Source organism: Asterias amurensis, chromosome 10 (assembly GCF_032118995.1).
Source record: "Asterias amurensis chromosome 10, ASM3211899v1".
Lineage (NCBI taxonomy): Eukaryota > Metazoa > Echinodermata > Asteroidea > Forcipulatida > Asteriidae > Asterias > Asterias amurensis.
The window spans coordinates 18,640,047-18,656,817 of record NC_092657.1 but is presented as its reverse complement, the minus strand read 5'-3'; the positions used below and the strand labels follow the sequence as shown (position 1 = coordinate 18,656,817).

Sequence of the window (16,771 nt, the reverse complement as noted above, 5' to 3'; positions counted from 1 at the left end):
ATGTATGATTCAAGGTTAATTTGAACAACGGCAGTCTGCCAGAAAATTAAGCAATATAAAAAAAATGAAAAAAAAAAAAAAAATGCTTTAAACAGGTTCACATTAATTAACTACACTTTTTCCACTTCACATTTTCTTTTAACACAAAGCATTTTCTCTTAAAGTCATCTGGAAATATAAATTATCTTTCTTCAAACAGTAGAGTATATGTTTCTGAACAATAATATTATTTGTTTGAGTAAATGTTTCTAACGACTTATATGTAAAAAAAAAAATGAAGTTGTGTGGGGGTGACTCCGCCTACCCCTTTTGTGACGTCAATCGAGGCAGACTTTGCCTCGATCGAACATCAAACACACGTACGTGCAAGTACATTCAAGTCCTAGTCGTGAGTTTTACGTTTCGAAAAAGTTTATTCTTGCATTTTCCCGGCAATTTCGACCAGGTGTATTGCTGCTGGATGCAGCAAAACAACTAAAGATGGGGTCAGTTTGCAAAATGGTCCGGTCCGACGTCTTTTTCAGCGCTGTGCAGCAAACACTTCGAGCCGTCGTGCTTCGGGAATCCGGAATACACTACACATTTTGACATGAAGAGAAAAGTTCTTTTCTAAAACATGACGCCATTCCAACAATTTTTCCAGCTAGTAGGGAAGTCGAAGAAGGTACCTGAAAGATATAACGAACCTAAAGGAGCATTTGCCTAACGTGAACAAAAATCAAGTATTGTTTCAACTTTGAGGGCATGTCTTTAGCTTGCGCCAAGCGTCACTATCTTGTGTTGACACTGCATGCGATTTATCGCGCCTCGATTGACGTCACGAACAGCGCCCTCTCGGGTCGGGCTTATTTTCAAATTTGTAAATAACATGAAAACTAATTTTCTAAAACCTTAGTTAATTGTTTATTCATATCCCACTCATCAAAACACATATGTTAGTGACAGAAGCTTTACTTCAGGTGCTTGACTTCGAGACCTCAAATTCTAAATCTGAGGTCTTGAAATCAAACGCATGAAAAATTATTTCTTTCTCAAGAGCTATGTTACCTCAGAGGGAGCCGTTTCTCACAATGTTTTATACTATCAACAGCTCTCTATTACTTGTTACCAAGTAAGGTTTTACGCTAATAATTATTTTGAGTAATTACCAATAGTGTCCACTGCCTTTAATGATAAGTCAATTTCTTTTTATTTATTCACTTGACATGTTCTATTAAAGACTCAGAGGTTAACCTGGAGGCAACATAAAACATTAAAGCTATCGAGTTGGAAGGCAGGCAGCACAATGTTTTTCTTAATTATGGGTCATTCCATGTCAGACCAAAACACTTTTTACCTCATGTCTTCCGATTTTGATAAAAATTGCTGTGATTGTAGGTCCTTATGAGCAATGAATGCACACCAATTTTCAGCCCGATCGGACTTACGTGTGATCAAGGCAGAAACCACTGAAATACGAAATTTTTCGGGTAAAATTTCACCTTTTTGGTAAAAATATGTCATAACCATGTCAATTCTCATCACATACATGCACATTTTGTATCAAAATGATGATAATTGTATGCTCAAATAAATTTATCACGATCATCGGAGCCTAAAATAATGTACGTCTTGCTCTTCTCGTTTCTGGTTCTGAATTGCCGGTTAATCAGCTTTATTCTTCAAAAGACGGGGGTTTAACAGGCAGTGGAATATTACGTAATCAACTAATTTAAATAACAAATAAGTATAGGGTTGGGTGTTGCTGCTGACCGTAACATAACTTCCCTCCTCCCTTCAGTTCTCATTGGCCAAACATTAAATGAGCAGCCAAAATATAAATGAGGACTTCAGAAATACGGTCAGTCTTCAATTAACACTGAAACAACATTAATTGTTTCCCTAAATTTAACTTCACCAGATTATCTTCAGTACAATCACTTGTGGAAATCACCATAGTAATTTCGGTTTGTTAGAGGAGATTCTGTATAAAACGTCAAAGTTTGCATACTATAACAAATCTTCTATTATTAGTCAAGTAACTGTAATAACCAATTACCAATAAATACTGTTACTTAATCATTTTGCTTTATCAACTAGTTTGCTTAATCACTTAATCTGCTTAATCAACTAGTCTGCTTACAAAATCACTGTTAGCATTGGCCTTGCCACTTCGGTGTTCAACAGTAAACTGGTATTGCTGTAACAGCATAGACCATCGCATGAGTCTACAATTTTGGTTTTTCATGGTTTGTAACCAAGCTAGAGGCTTATGGTCTGACTGGATGACAAAGTGTCTGCCGTAAATGTAATAACGAAACTGTTCAATGCCAAATACAATCGCATAGAGTTCTCGTTCTATGGTCGACCACCGCTGTTGTGTGTCTGAGAGCTTTTTGGAGCGGAAAGCAATAGGGTGCTCCTTGCCTTCATGTTTCTGAGTAAGTACTACTCCAACAGCTTTGTCGGACGCATCAGCTTGGACGAAGAATGGTAGTGAGTGATCAGCGATGCGTAGTATAGGAGCAACAGTGAGAACTTTCTTTAGGGACTTGAACGCCTTCTCACAATCCTCATCCCATAGAATTTTCGCTGGCTTAGACTTTTTGAGTAGATCCGTGAGTGGTGACGCCTTCTTTGAGAGATTTTCGATGTGATCTTTATAATAGTTCACCATGCCAAGGAACCTTCTGATCTGTGTCTTAGTTTGCGGTCTTGGGAATCTGTTGATAGCCTCAACTTTTTCAGTAAGAGGACTAACTTCACCGTCTCCTACCATTTTTCCAAGGTATTCTGTCTGGGTCATGCAAAAACTACATTTCTTTGGATTGGCCTTCAGACCAGCATTCTGAAGTCTCTTGAGGACATCTGCCAACTTTCTAAGATGGTCATCCCAGGTCTCAGAATAAATAACAACATCATCCAAAAAGGCTTGTACGTGATCGATTCCACCCAACAACGTATCCATCATGCGCTGATAACAAGCAGGGGCATTTTTAAAACCAAATGCCATTCTTGTGAACTGAAACTGACCAAACGGAGTAACGAACGCACTTTTAGCTCGAGCAGATTCGCTTATAGGGATCTGGTAGTAACCCTTGGTGAGATCGATTGTTGATATGAGCGTAGAGTGTCCGATACCGTCAATAATTTCATCGACCAGTGGCATGGGATATGCATCGAATTCGGTTACACTGTTTAACTTCCGGTAGTCTTGAACTAGACGCAACTGTCCTCCCTTCTTAGGAACAAACATGGTTGGACTGGCCCATGGGCTATTAGCTCGTTCTATAATGCCAAGGTTCAGCAGTGAATCAAGTTCTTCTTTCATCGCTTGCCGTTGTGTGTGCGGGATGGAATATGCACGTTGTGTGATTGGTGTCTCATCTGTGATTTTGATTTGGAACTCTGCCAAACTGGTCAATCCTGGGTGAGACGAAAAGACGCCGCTGAATGATTGGAGTAGCTTTTCGCACTCATGGTACTTCTCGTCATCAAGCTGATGATTGATGGAGACCTTTTTCCACTCCATCTCTACATTATCGGCATTGCTGTTATCAACATCAGGAAAGACTAGGTTGATCTGAGGATTATCCATCTGCTCACGAGTCAACCATTTTCTCAGCAAGTTGACATGGTAAGTTCGGTACCGTTTTCGGGCTCGGCCAGTGTCTACAAGGTAAGTCACACTTCCTAAACGTTTAGCGATTTTGTACGGTCCTTGCCAACCTGCAAGTAACTTATTAGCGGATGTAGGTAGAAGTACGAGAACATCTTCACCAGTTTCATACTGTCTATCACGAGCCTTCTTGTCATACCACTGTTTCACTTTCCCCTTGCTGAGTTCATCTTCTTGTTGTTTGATGTCCAACACTTTGCGAAGTTTATCAGCAAGAGCTAATACAAAGTCAACAACACTGTTCTTGTCCTCTGAACGATCTGTCATGTTATCGTACACTAAGGTAAGTGGACCCCTCACCTCTCTGCCGTACAGCAACTCAAATGGGCTGAACCCCAACTGTTCATGTGGTGAATCTCGGTACGCAAAGCACACGTATGGAATGTAGTCGTCCCAGTCTTTGGCGTCTGTATCTGCACATAAGCGACGAAGCACTGCCTTTAAGGTTCCATTAAACCGTTCAACAATGGCGTTGGTTTGTGGGTGGTAAACTGACGTGACAATGTGCTTTACATCAAGTAACCGATACACCTGATTCATTAATTCGCTCATGAAGTTGGTCCCTTGGTCAGTCAGGATCTCTCGCGGGATACCCACTTTACAAAAATACTCTACCATCGCTGTGGAAACAGTCGTTGCCCTCATGTCAGGTATGGGAATGGCTTCTGGGAAGCGAGTACAATGGTCAACGATGACTAACACAAATCGGTTACGTCTATTACTCAGGTTGAGTGGACCCACAATATCCATACCAACTCTGTGGAATGGCTCACCGACTGAAGGAGTCTTTATCAGTTTAGCTCGGTCCGATGTTAATTTACGAGCTGACTTCTGACAATTTGTGCATGTCTGACACCATCGCCTTATGTCTCTGAGGATGTTCGGCCAGTAATACAGTCTCAGGAGCTTTGCCTTGGTTTTTGCTACTCTTAGATGACCAGAAAGAGGCACTTCATGGGCGAGTCTCAGTATATCGTCACGAAACTTCATTGGTACAACTATTTGGTGCTGTATCAGTTCTGGTCTATTGTTTGGTTGCCACTTTCTGTACAAAAGGTCATTCTTTGTGTAAAAACAATAGTCTTTCTCTAGGATATCTGTGTGTGGAACAGCTTTAGTCCAAGCATCCTTGAGAGACGAATCAAGCTTCTGCTCAATTTTCAGTTTATCAACATCCAGTTCAAACAGATCAACTTGTTGCATCACTTTAGTTACATCTTTTCTTGATCTCATATGCATTTCTTGTGGGGTAGTCCACTCTGGTGCATTAGGATTCAACTTAGACGTAGAAATTGATACTGGTTTAGAATCAATGGCTTTGTCACTTGCTATCAATGTCGACTTAGGCTGGAGTGAAGCTTGCTCTGTCTGGGAGCGAGCTTGGGCACGAGTGATGACAGATGCACATAAATGTTCTAAATTGTTACCCAACAGAACATCACAGGGACAGTCCATTACTAGCACGTTGGATTCAATCTGTTTCCCACCGAGCTCTATTTTCACCCTAGCAACAGGAATTTCTTCGACTACACCATTAGCGAATCTCACTTTCTCTACATCACCTAACAGCTGTTCATCACGAACATGGCTTGGATTTACAACAGTCACTGTTGCACCAGTGTCTCTATACAGTACTGCCGGCTTACCATCAACAGCTCCGTTGTACATGTATTTGCGTGGATACATCGATGTGGATACATCAACAAGGTTTACTCCCTTGTTTGGGCATGATCTGGCTAAGTGTTGATCACTTCCGCACTTGTAGCATCGCTTTCTCAGAGGTGGCCTACTGGAGTACGATGATGGAGTAAAAGAGGTTCTCATGTGAGTAGAACCTGTGGCGGTCGTATTGGATGTAGGAGGTTCCATCTGGTTATTATCAGTTTTGCCTTCAACACGGAGGCAGTTGTGAGCTCGACTATATCTGTCTGCTGCTTTAGCCATTTCCTTCAAACTTTTGAACTCTCTTTCTCTCACCCACGTTGCAAGGTGAGCATTAGCGTTACGAAGGAACTGCTCTTCAATGATGAGATCCACCAATTCTTCACGGGTTTTTATAGCTCGGGACTTGAACCATCTTTCAGTTTCCAACTCCATGCGTAGCACCCATTCTGTGTAGGATTCTGTATCAGTCTTACGTGAAGCTCTAAACTTCCTGCGATACTCTTCTGGCAGCAGATTGTACCTGTCAAGAACAGCAGCTTTGATTTTATCATAACTTTTTGTGTCATCAGCCTTTAGCCGCATTAGAGCTTCTTTCGCTTTACCAGTGAGTAACGTGTGAATGTAAACAGGCCAGTCTACCTTAGAGATGGATTGGGTTACTGCCCATCTTTCAAACTGTTCAAGGTAAATATCGATCCTTTCACCATCTTTTAGTGGCTGCATTTTAGTGAGTAATGACTGCATAAGTCTTTTCTTTTCACTCTCACGCTTACTTGCCAAAGTTTCTTCATGTTGCTTTTGCTTTTGTTTCAAAATATCTTCTTGATTTTTCTTTTCTATCTCAAGTTTTAACTTTTCTACCTCCAACTTTTCCTTTTCAAGTTGTAACTGTTTCTCTTCAAGTTCTCTCTTTTTGGCATTTTCACCTTGATCTATGGCCTTTTGTTCCTTCATAAATTCAATGTACATTTTAGACTGTTCCAAACTCTCAAATGATTTTAGGGAAGGATACTGATACTGAGGGCTCTTTCCTCCGCCCTCACTTTCATCAAAACTAAGCCAAATTTTCAGACCTGGTTTCTTACTAACAACTTCATGTTCGTACAGATCAATGATCATCTCATCCTTACTTTTGCCATCAGAATCAATACCTCTAGTTGATAACTCATCTTTTAACTCTACAACTGTCATCTTATGAAAGGGTTTTGATTCTGCAGTAGCCATGTTTTAGGTAGCTAGCTACGCCTGCAATTTTCTTGCCAAAAGCACATAGAACTCAAAACCCCAAACCAAAACTGTCAACAATTAATTAATTAAATAACACTTATTAAATAAACAGTTAAACTTATTTCTAGGAACAAATAATTCTTATTAACAGAACAGTAAATATATATTTCATGAGTCCATACAAAAACTGTTCATGATTGACTTGTGTCACACTTTGTGTGCGTGACGATCGTTAGCATGTTTTACTAGAGTTCACATGCACTCCACAACAGCACTTTGTACGCAACGTTCTTCCTCAAAACAGCGTTCTATTTCAACAGTGACGTTAAATGTTCGTCCATTAATTATTTAAACTCACAGTTTTGAGAATAATGTCACCGGAAAGCTCGGTAAAGTCAGCTTATTTCTCCAGCAATCTACCTCAGTTATCACCCGCAGCACGGAAGTCACGTTGTTCTGTTGTGGGGGCTCAGTCTTTTCAAACGATGTGTACAATTTGGCTTTTAGTAGTCAGGAAACCAGATGTCATCTGAGCGCCGGTAGAAGCACGCCCTCTAGCGGCGAAGATGGTGCGTTGCAGCGGCCCCTAAAGCTAGCGTTGGGCGTGGCTGAGGTGTTGAAATGCGTTTTTCAATGAATGTACTCGCCTAGTTCATTCCAACGGCAAACTAAACTAAGTTTTCTTCATTTAGTGCCAGTTTTCACTTCACAGCAGGACTTGCTCAAGTGCTTACAGTTCAAGGTTGGTTGAATCCCCAGGTCGCGATCCCAGTGATTCTATTTCTGCACTCCTGCCCAGTCAAAAATAAATTTGACAAAAATAAATTTTCTGAAATGTAGGTCACTGTAATCTTTAATATGTTATCGTGACCTTTGACCCAGTTGCTATTTGGAAATGAGTGTACATTCATTTCCAAATAGCACTACAGTATGCCTATATATTTTGTAGAATAATTATAATGGTGGCCAACCGTCGTTTGAAAACGTATACGAAGTGAGATGGTGTCGTTCCTCGTTATTGGGAAACCCGTTTCACTGAAATTACCACATCAATGAGGGAAATAGTTGAAGTCAATTAATTGACTCAAAAGTGTAGATTCGTGAATACAATGACCTCGCCTTCGGCTCGTTCCCTCTTTTCACGATTCAACACTTTCTCGTCCACTCTCGTTAAACAACACAGTAGAGGAAGAGTCCTATATAGGGCTAGGTCCAAGGCTACCTCCACTGTATGACATATTATTAAAGCCATTCGACACTTTCGGTAAACAGTATTTTCCAAAGGCCCACACTTCGTGTATCACAATTTATATGTAAAATAACAAACCTGTGAAAATTTAGGCTCAATCGGTCATCGGAGTCGGGAGAAAATAACGGGAAAACCCACCCTTGTTTCCGCACGTTTCGCCGTGTCATGACATGTGTTTACAGTAAATCCGTAATTCTCGCTATCGAGAATTGATAATTGTTGTAATGTTTTCTCAAAAAGTAAAGCAGTTCATGGAATAGTATTTCAAGAGAAGTCTTTCATCATTACCTTCTGTAAGCCCTGTAAGTTTTATATTTGTAAATCTGTGAACTTTTATTTTTGTTTTCTGTTCCGAAAGTGTATAATGGCTTTAAGTAAAAGGATAATACTTCTTGTGTGGGGTGGAATGATTGCGTCTTCTGTGTTCGCAAAGTTTGTCAATGAATCATTCAAGGTAAATTTAATTACAGCTTCTTGGCTGAAATTAAATAGGCAATTAAATTACATAAAAAGACAAAAGAAAGGAACAATTTATTGTGAGGAACGTGTAATATTTCCGGGGCAGCAGATTTGATAACACGACGTATAGTTTGATATAGGTGTTAGAAACGATAGTTCCTTATTGGGATGACTCAGATGAACTGGGATGGTGTTTCTGCCTCCAGCGCAAACCCAGTGCAGCAACAACAGTCAGTAATTGTACACCAGCCATTAGACTGAAGGCCACGGTGTAGTCTCCAGTTAAGTCGTTAATCAATCCTGGAGGGTATGCACAAAACAAAATATCACAATGTAAGAAACACAGAAACAAACTACACTAAAATAATTGAAACAATTCATTGTGAAATAGCAGTAAAAAAAAAAACAGTCAAAGCGAATGTGTTAAAGGATTTGGGTACTTTCTGTAACACAACACACAATGTCCACAGATTTTCATTAAACTTACACCGTTTGAAGATAATTATGGTAGAAAGCGTACCTTTAAATATAAGTAAAATTTTCAGGGAAGCTTTCTACTATATTCATCTTCAAACTGTGTAAGTTTAATGTAAACCTGTGGACATGGTGTTCTTTGTCCTACAAAATGTACATAGACCCTTCGTATGATCGAAAAACACAAGTGTTCAAAGATTCACATATAACTAAATAATAATTAAAGTAAGTAATGGTGAAAGGGTTCCTTTCAATATTTCCGCCTAAATTGCTGTCGTTATTGAGAAACGAGTAAAACAATAGTTATTATCAGGCGTGATAATAAACTCGATGTTTGAAAAACAGAAAACAAATAAGGTGTATTTTCATTATTTTATCGTGACTTTGATGACCAATTCAGCGCGAACTTTTACAGGTTTGTCTGTTTACGTATATTATATGGTTGATCACACAAAACATGAACACTCTGTAAGACTGTTACGATAAGCACTGTGATTAGCATCACTATAGGAATATTGCTGCCATCAAAAACAGATACATGTCTTTAAAGGCATACAGTGGACACTATTGGTAATTACTCAAAATAATTATCAGCATAAAACCTCACTTGGTAACGAGTAATGGGGAGAGGTTGATAGTATAAAACATTGTGAGAAACGGCTCCCTCTGAAGTGGAGTAGTTTTCGAGAAATAAGTAATTTTCCATGAATTTGATTTCGAGACCTGAAGTTTAGAATTTGAGGTCTCGAAATCAAGCATCTGAAAGCACACAACTTCGTGTGACAAGGAAGTTTTTTTCTTTCATAGTTATCTCGCAACTCCGACGATCAATTGAGCTCAAATGTTCACAGATTTGTTATTTTAAGAATATGCTGAGATACACCAAGTGAGAAGACTGGTCTTTGACAATTACCAATAGTGTCCACTGTCTTTTACAAGTTTGAATGCTTCGTATTTGGTCAACGATCTGGAACTGAATCAATATTGTATCTTTTTATGTAAAAGACTGAATATTTCACTCTCTGGTCCGAGTGGTGTCAGTTTCGTTCTGTTGAGAGTGAAAATAAATCTGTGGCACTGTTTATGGGTGAACTTGAAACAAACTTCACTCTAACTCGAGTTGAAAATACCCGTCTTTCACCTCAAAAAGTTCTTTGCAAGAGTGGTATTGCGGACAAAACGAATGGTTTTTCTATATTTTACATTTTAGAGAGATATAGTAATTGAGGTGTCTGAACATAACTGTGCTTCATTTTGAACTTTGGTTGTAGTCTGTTAGTGTTTTTGCTACCGACGGGATCAAAACTCACCTGGAAAATATAATAGAAGGAGTGACGTCACACTTGACTGCGATTAACCCCACAGCATGCCCCAACCGTTCTTTACCGAATATTTTCTTACTGACAACATCTACGAGTATAAAAGCTATTGATAGAGCGTTTCCATAAAATAAAGTGTTCGCCACAATCGGCCAAAAAGACGTCAACCATGGATCAACAGCATAATAAATGGCGCATAAAAGTAGAGATGCAGCAAGCCACACGTATGCGCTGACAACCTGCACAGCTTGAAACAATGGACCGATCACAATGGAAGCTATTGTTCTCCCTATTCCAAAGGCGACAACAAAATGTGACGCGTCTTCCAGTGTGAATCCTTTATACACGGTAGTGTACTGCACATAGTATATTAACCATGCAGAATATGTCATTTCAAACACAGTTAACACAAATAAAACCAGCCAGAATGATATGGATGAGAACAATTCAAGCTGCAATGTATCTCTAGTTAATGAGAAGACTGTGGAAAAACAAGAACAGCCAAAGCGGTTGCTTGGTGCCACTTTGTCTTCCATGATCTCTTGCTCCTCGTCTGTGAGAGCTGCCGCATAACCATCTTGACTCCCACTAGCTGCAGGTGGTTTCATCAGAGCTCCAACGACAGCGAGATGAAATAATAATCCTCCAAGTAGTAGCATTGGTCCCCTCCAGCCGTAGGTATCTAGGAAAGTCTGTATCAAGGGCACAACAGCAATGAAGACGAAGGAGTTGCCCAGGGAAGACAGCGTAGGCTGTTGTGATGGATTTATAAAAATAGCTTCCAATCAGATGCTTCGTTATCACATAGGAGATGCCAATGGCTGATCCTGCAAAAGTAGAGCACACAATTTCTATCAAACAACTAGTGAATTGAATCGAGAAATAAAGATGATGACAATTATGCCCCATATGTCGTGGAAGTGTCGTGGCCGAGCACCGAATTTAAATTCCGGTGTTTCTGATCAGCAGAGTGTGGGTTCGTATCCCACAGTGGTGACACTTGTATCGTCCTTGGGATGGGACGTAAAACAGTTGGTCCCATGTGCTGTGTAACGCATGTAAAAGAACCCATTGCACTAATTGAACAAAGAAGGGGTTCGCCCCGGTGTTCTGAATGTGCCGTAGCACCTTACAAACCCTTAATTGTAGGGTCTCAAAATAATTTAGAGAGGTTTCGCAGAGTCGCGGATACGAGTACGCATACAGATATCGAACCGTACGCGTTCGCATCAAGTGAGCTGTGTAGTTTTGATTCGCAAAATTCTAACGAGTACCCTCATCCTGAGTTTCAAGCGGGCGCTATTAACCAAATGGCTGCACCCATGGACTTTTTAGTCCATTTGTCTTTTTCTGAAGCATGGTGGTTAACAAATGTCCAACACATCCATGTATGATACCTCTAATACACATGGTGAAAACCTGGTGCTCTAAAAAATAACAATCCGCCACAAAAACATGAACAAAATATACTCGTTGTTTACTTACGTGTAAGGCGACAGATTCCGTTTTGAGCGACTATTCTAACTTGTGTACAACGGTTATACGTCACATGGACCTCAAAAAGTGATGATGTATTATGACGTATCCGTTCACGTAAGAGTATCGGTGACTCTGCGAAAGCTCTCTTTTATAACTTCAATAACCTACTGAAATATTGATTACACTCAGCGCCGTACCTTGGTACGTGCGCTGTATAAGACTTCAATTTTATTATTGTGGCCGATGACGTCATACACATTGTCCCGTGTCAACCAAGAAGATGCGTAGCAAACATAGGGTGCACTTTGCCAAAGGTCTACATGAAATGGTTTGTTTGTATTCGTATTTAAGAAATTTCTCCAAACTTCGTTACTATATTTAATTGTTTTCGTGATCACTCATTCCTTTACTTACCTGTAATTACGGTAAGGATGAATGTGATTGCGTATAAACTAGATAGGAATGACGCAGTTATCATAGAGATACCAGCCACTAATCCACTCACTGTCACCACAGTCCTAGCGCCAAATCTCTTCTTCAGAGGCGTAGCTAAGACACCTGTTCAGAAGGAGCAAACTTGTTAAAGAAAACATGGTGAAGATGAAGGTGATTGCATATAAACATGATTGGAATGACGCAGTTATCATGGAGATACCAGCAACTAATCCACTCACTGTCACCACAGTCCTGGCGCCAAATCACTCCTTTAGTGGCGTGGCTAGGATACCTTTTAAGAAAGTAAGTTTTTTCAAAAGTAAAGCGTATTACCTCTCACTGGGATGTGTTAGCCTGGCATTTTTTTCACAGATTACGCTGTGAACTTGGAAAAGAACCTTTGAAATAAATGAAAACATTAACAAGGATGAACACCTGCATGATTATTGACGTCTTACGCTCGTGTTTGCAGGCAAAGTGGCGGCCGTCAGCAAGCTTTTGGCGTGAACTCTTTCGCCATTTTTTCCTTCTTTTTTCAGTGTCTTACAGCAGTGGACGCTTTTGAAAATCGGGGTATCACAACATCCTAAAATAGCAAACCAGTGTTGCGAGAGAGTAATGTCAGACAAAGCACCCTTGTAGCACAAGTTGTGTGCTTTCACATTATCGAATTCGACTAAACTGACGCCTCGAACTCAATGGAAATATTTTAGTGAGAAATTACTTCTTAAAAAAAAAATACGTTACTTCAGAGGGAGCCGTTTCTCACACTGTTTTATACTATCAACAGCTCCCCATTCCTCGTTTCCAAGTAAGATTTATGCTAACAATTATTTTAGTAATTACCAACAGTGTCCGATGCCTTCAAGCAAACCCCTAGCTACTTTCCTTTGATAAACATAAACATGCTATAGTCTAAAAAAACAATAAACAAACTTACAAAAAAACCAACAAAACACAAAACTGACTCCTTTACCCAAATTATTCTGACTCCAAACCATACGAATTGAGTCAAAGTAGAATCTTGGATTTATAATCAACCCCAGACAGAGCAGAAGAGTAGGACCTACTTTACTCACAGACAGACAGGACTTTGCAGATGACATTGCCCTACTTACAGAGCAAATCAGTCAAGCACAAAAGCTTCTTGACAGGGTGGAGACTGAATGTCAAAAAGTGGGTCTGCAGTTAAAGTCACCTGGAAGTGGTGTTTTTTCAAAATAAAGCTTTTGGCACTAATATATGTGTTTTGATGAGTGGAATGTGAAAAAACAGTTAACTAAGGTTTAAAAAAATCAGTTCTTATGTTATTTACAAATTTAAGAGTAGACCCCGACCCGAGAGGGCGCTGTTCGTGACGTCAACCGAGGCAGACTTTGCCTGTAATGCGTAGAGTAAACACAATTGCAAAGTAGATGCTTTTTTGTTTTTTTCCGGCAACTCCGACCAGGTGTATTGCTGTTGAATGCAGAAAAACACTTTTTGAAATGTACCAACTCACGACTTGAACGTACATGTACTTTGCACGTGTTTTTACTATACGCATTGCAGGCAAAGTCTGTCTCGATTGACGTCACAAAAGGGGTAGGCGGAGTCAGCCCCCAAACAACTTTATATATTTTTAAAACATATAAATCGTGACAAACAATTACTAAAAAAAATGTTGTATTGTTAGTAAGCATAAATTATACTCTTATGTTTGAAAGAAAAGAAGAACAGAATATTTCCAGGTGACTTTAAACATCAAGAAGACAAAGTACATGGCATACAGTACGGAAGACGAGGGTACATGCCTCAAAGCAATCAATGGGGACAAACTAGTAAGACAGGCCGACTTCAAATATCTAGGGTCATGGATTGACAACAAAAGCAGATATATCAAAGTTAGGAAAGCTCTGGCCTGGAAAGCACTCCACAGCATGAAAAATGTATTGTGTACAAAGATGAGTAAACACCTGAAGTTACAGCTCTTCCTGGCCACTGTTGAATCAGTGCTACTTTATGGGTGCGAAGCATGGACATTTACATCTGTTCTAGATAAACAACTTGACGGTTGCTACACCAGAATGCTACGCCAGGTGCTTGGTGTCGGGAGCGAAGAACATCAAACACAGAGACCTCTATCTCGGGTTCCCCAAGCTTAGCGCCAAAATCTGCGCTAGAAGACTGAGGTTTGCAGGGCACTGCTATCGCCACCCTGAGCTTCCAGCCAGCAAGCTTGTGCTCTGGGAGCCCAAGCAAGGTCAAGCCCAAAGAGGTCGAGGCAATCTGACCTATGTCGATCTGCTGAAAAAGGACACTGGGTTTGTGACAGCTGGGGAAGTGTCCACATGCATTGGGGACAGGAAGACCTGCAGAAACCTCAGCCGTAATATCATTGACCGAGGACACCACTCGAAATAGAAGAAACAAAGTCTTGTTTAGGTAAAAAATACCCCGAAAAGAATTCATGGATACTTTATTTGGAAAGCCTTCTTTAACGGCATGTTTTTAAGTAATTTTTAATCTTATTTTCTTGGATTAACTATTGGACCCTTTAAATTGATTTGTGATTGGCCTTGTTCTTAAATTTTACCAATGTATCAGTGAGTTGCAAAGAGTCGATCATTCTACAACTGCTGAAACGTTAGGGTTTTGTAAGTTAAAGGCAGTGGACACTATTGGTAATTACTCAAAATAATTATTAGCATAAAACCTTTCTTGGTGACGAGCAATAGGGAGAGGTTGACGGTATAAAACATTGTGAGAAACGGCTCCCTCTGAAGCACCATAGTTTTCGAGAAAGAAGTAATTTTCAACGAATTTGATTTCGAGACCTCAGATTTAGAACTTGAGGTCTCGAAATCAACCATCTAAACGCACACAACTTCGTGTGACAAGGGTGTTTTTTCTTTCATTATTATCTCGCAACTTTGACGACCGATTGAGCTCAAATTTTCACAGGTTAGTTATTTTATGAATATGTTGAGATACACCAACCGTGAAGGCTAGTCTTTGACAATTACCAATAGTGTCCACTGACTTTAAAGGGTGTTTGCACATTTTGTAGGACAAAAAACACAATATCCACAGATTTACAAAAAACTTACACAGTTTGAAGATAATGATAGTAGAAAGCTACCCTAAAAAGATTACGTGCTGAGGTGCTGTAGTTTTTGGGTAATAAGTAAAACAATGTCATGAAATTAATTTTCGTTTCATGAGACGAAAATTATTTTAATCATTTACAAACGTATTTTCATTACATTGTTTTACTCATTTCTCAAAAACTACAGCACCTCAGTAAGTAATATTTGAAGGGAAGCGCTCCACTATTATTATCTTCAAACCCTGTAAGTTTAATGTAAATCTATGGACATTTTGAAAAGTACCCAAATCCTTTAATAATGACCTTTCAGCAACTGCTGCTTTAGTAATTTGTGTTCATACCAAACAATACAAAATAATAATAAGTACAAAAAGAGCAAGCATCTTGCGAAATTAGTTCGTGCCCGTTGGAATCTAACCAATACAAATAACAATTTTGTGTTTGGGGCTGAATGCCGTAACCCACAATAAACTCAATCTCTGCTCACCTGCGAAATATCCTCCAGCGTTGACAAAAACAACCGGCCAGCCAATTAACCAAGTCGAAGTGTCGAACTGTTCTTGTAGTGTAGGTAACATCATACCTAGACCCTTTACTAACACGGCCCAAGCTGTCTCGGATGTAAATAAACCCAACACGGCAATCCAACCATGAAGACCACCATCTTGAAAAGTCTCAATTGAAAAGTGCATAACGCGTACAAAACAGCCGGGCTTCATTTTGAAACAATTATTTGTTATTATACAAATCCCATAATATTTAGCATCCCGGCTAAAAAGACCAAACTTATTTGTGATTGTTAACGCAATATAAAACTCAATCTACGTGCTAGTATTATGTATAATCTAAAATGGACACATGTTTGATTGATACAACTTCAATAGACACTCCTGGAAGAGACCGTGTAATATGCAAACCTATACTGTCTGCAAACAACTAGCAATGCTAACAATATTTGCTTCTGCTGTTACAAAGGTCATGGCAACAGGTCACCATAACAAAGCATTGCAATTTGTTGTGTGACACAAAAGTTGTTGTTAACAAAAGAACTTTATCGGCTCAGCAACTTTTCAAAGCTATGCTCAGCATCAGGCAAGGCTGGCTTTTATCAATAGTGATGTTTATCTGCACGTTACGCGAGCACAAACGTGAACGTGAACGTCAGAAAAGTTTGTTGAAAAAAGCTCACGTTTTAAAGGCAGTGGACACTATTGGTAATTACTCAAAATAATTATTAACTTAAACACTTACTTGGTAGCAAGTAATGGGGAGAGGTTGATAGTATAAAACATTGTGAGAAACGGCTCTCTCTGAAGTGCCATAGTTTTCGAGAAAGAAGTAATTTACCACGAATTTGATTTCGAGTCCTCAAGTTTAGAATTTGAGGTCTCGAAATCAAGCATCTTAAGGCACACAACTTCGTGTGACAAGGAAGTTTTTTTTTTGTCGTCATTATCTCGCAATTTCGAAGACCAATTGTGCTCAAATTTTCACAGGTTGGCTATTTTATGCAATATTATGTTGATAACATCACTTGGTGTATATTATACACCAAGTGAGAGGACTGGTCTTTGACAATATTACCAATAGTGTCCATTGTCTTTAAGGAAAGGCACGAAAAGGAAATGCCTAATTGGCATAACTAAGTATCAGTTCGCTCCGTCCTTCCGAGTCGCCCCAATGCCTCGACATCAAAATGGGGCCATTATTCCAAAACT

At 39.5% G+C, this 16,771-nt stretch overlaps 1 protein-coding gene and 1 pseudogene across 1 annotated transcript; both read right to left on the bottom strand.

Annotated features, from left to right (window-relative positions):
* Window positions 1-2,101: 2,101 nt before the first annotated feature.
* LOC139942771 (uncharacterized) lies at window positions 2,102-6,547 on the bottom strand. Its single transcript, XM_071939560.1, has one exon. The coding sequence runs from the start codon at window positions 6,545-6,547 to the stop codon at window positions 2,102-2,104; it is 4,446 nt and encodes a 1,481-aa protein (XP_071795661.1).
* A 1,871-nt stretch (window positions 6,548-8,418) lies between these two features.
* On the bottom strand, window positions 8,419-15,772 carry LOC139942770 (monocarboxylate transporter 12-like; annotated as a pseudogene).
* Window positions 15,773-16,771: the final 999 nt, after the last annotated feature.

Excerpts from the sequence above, each read along its gene's own strand:
- LOC139942771 (XM_071939560.1), bottom strand. The coding sequence starts at position 6,547 with ATGGCTACTGCAGAATCAAAACCCTTTCATAAGATGACAGTTGTAGAG.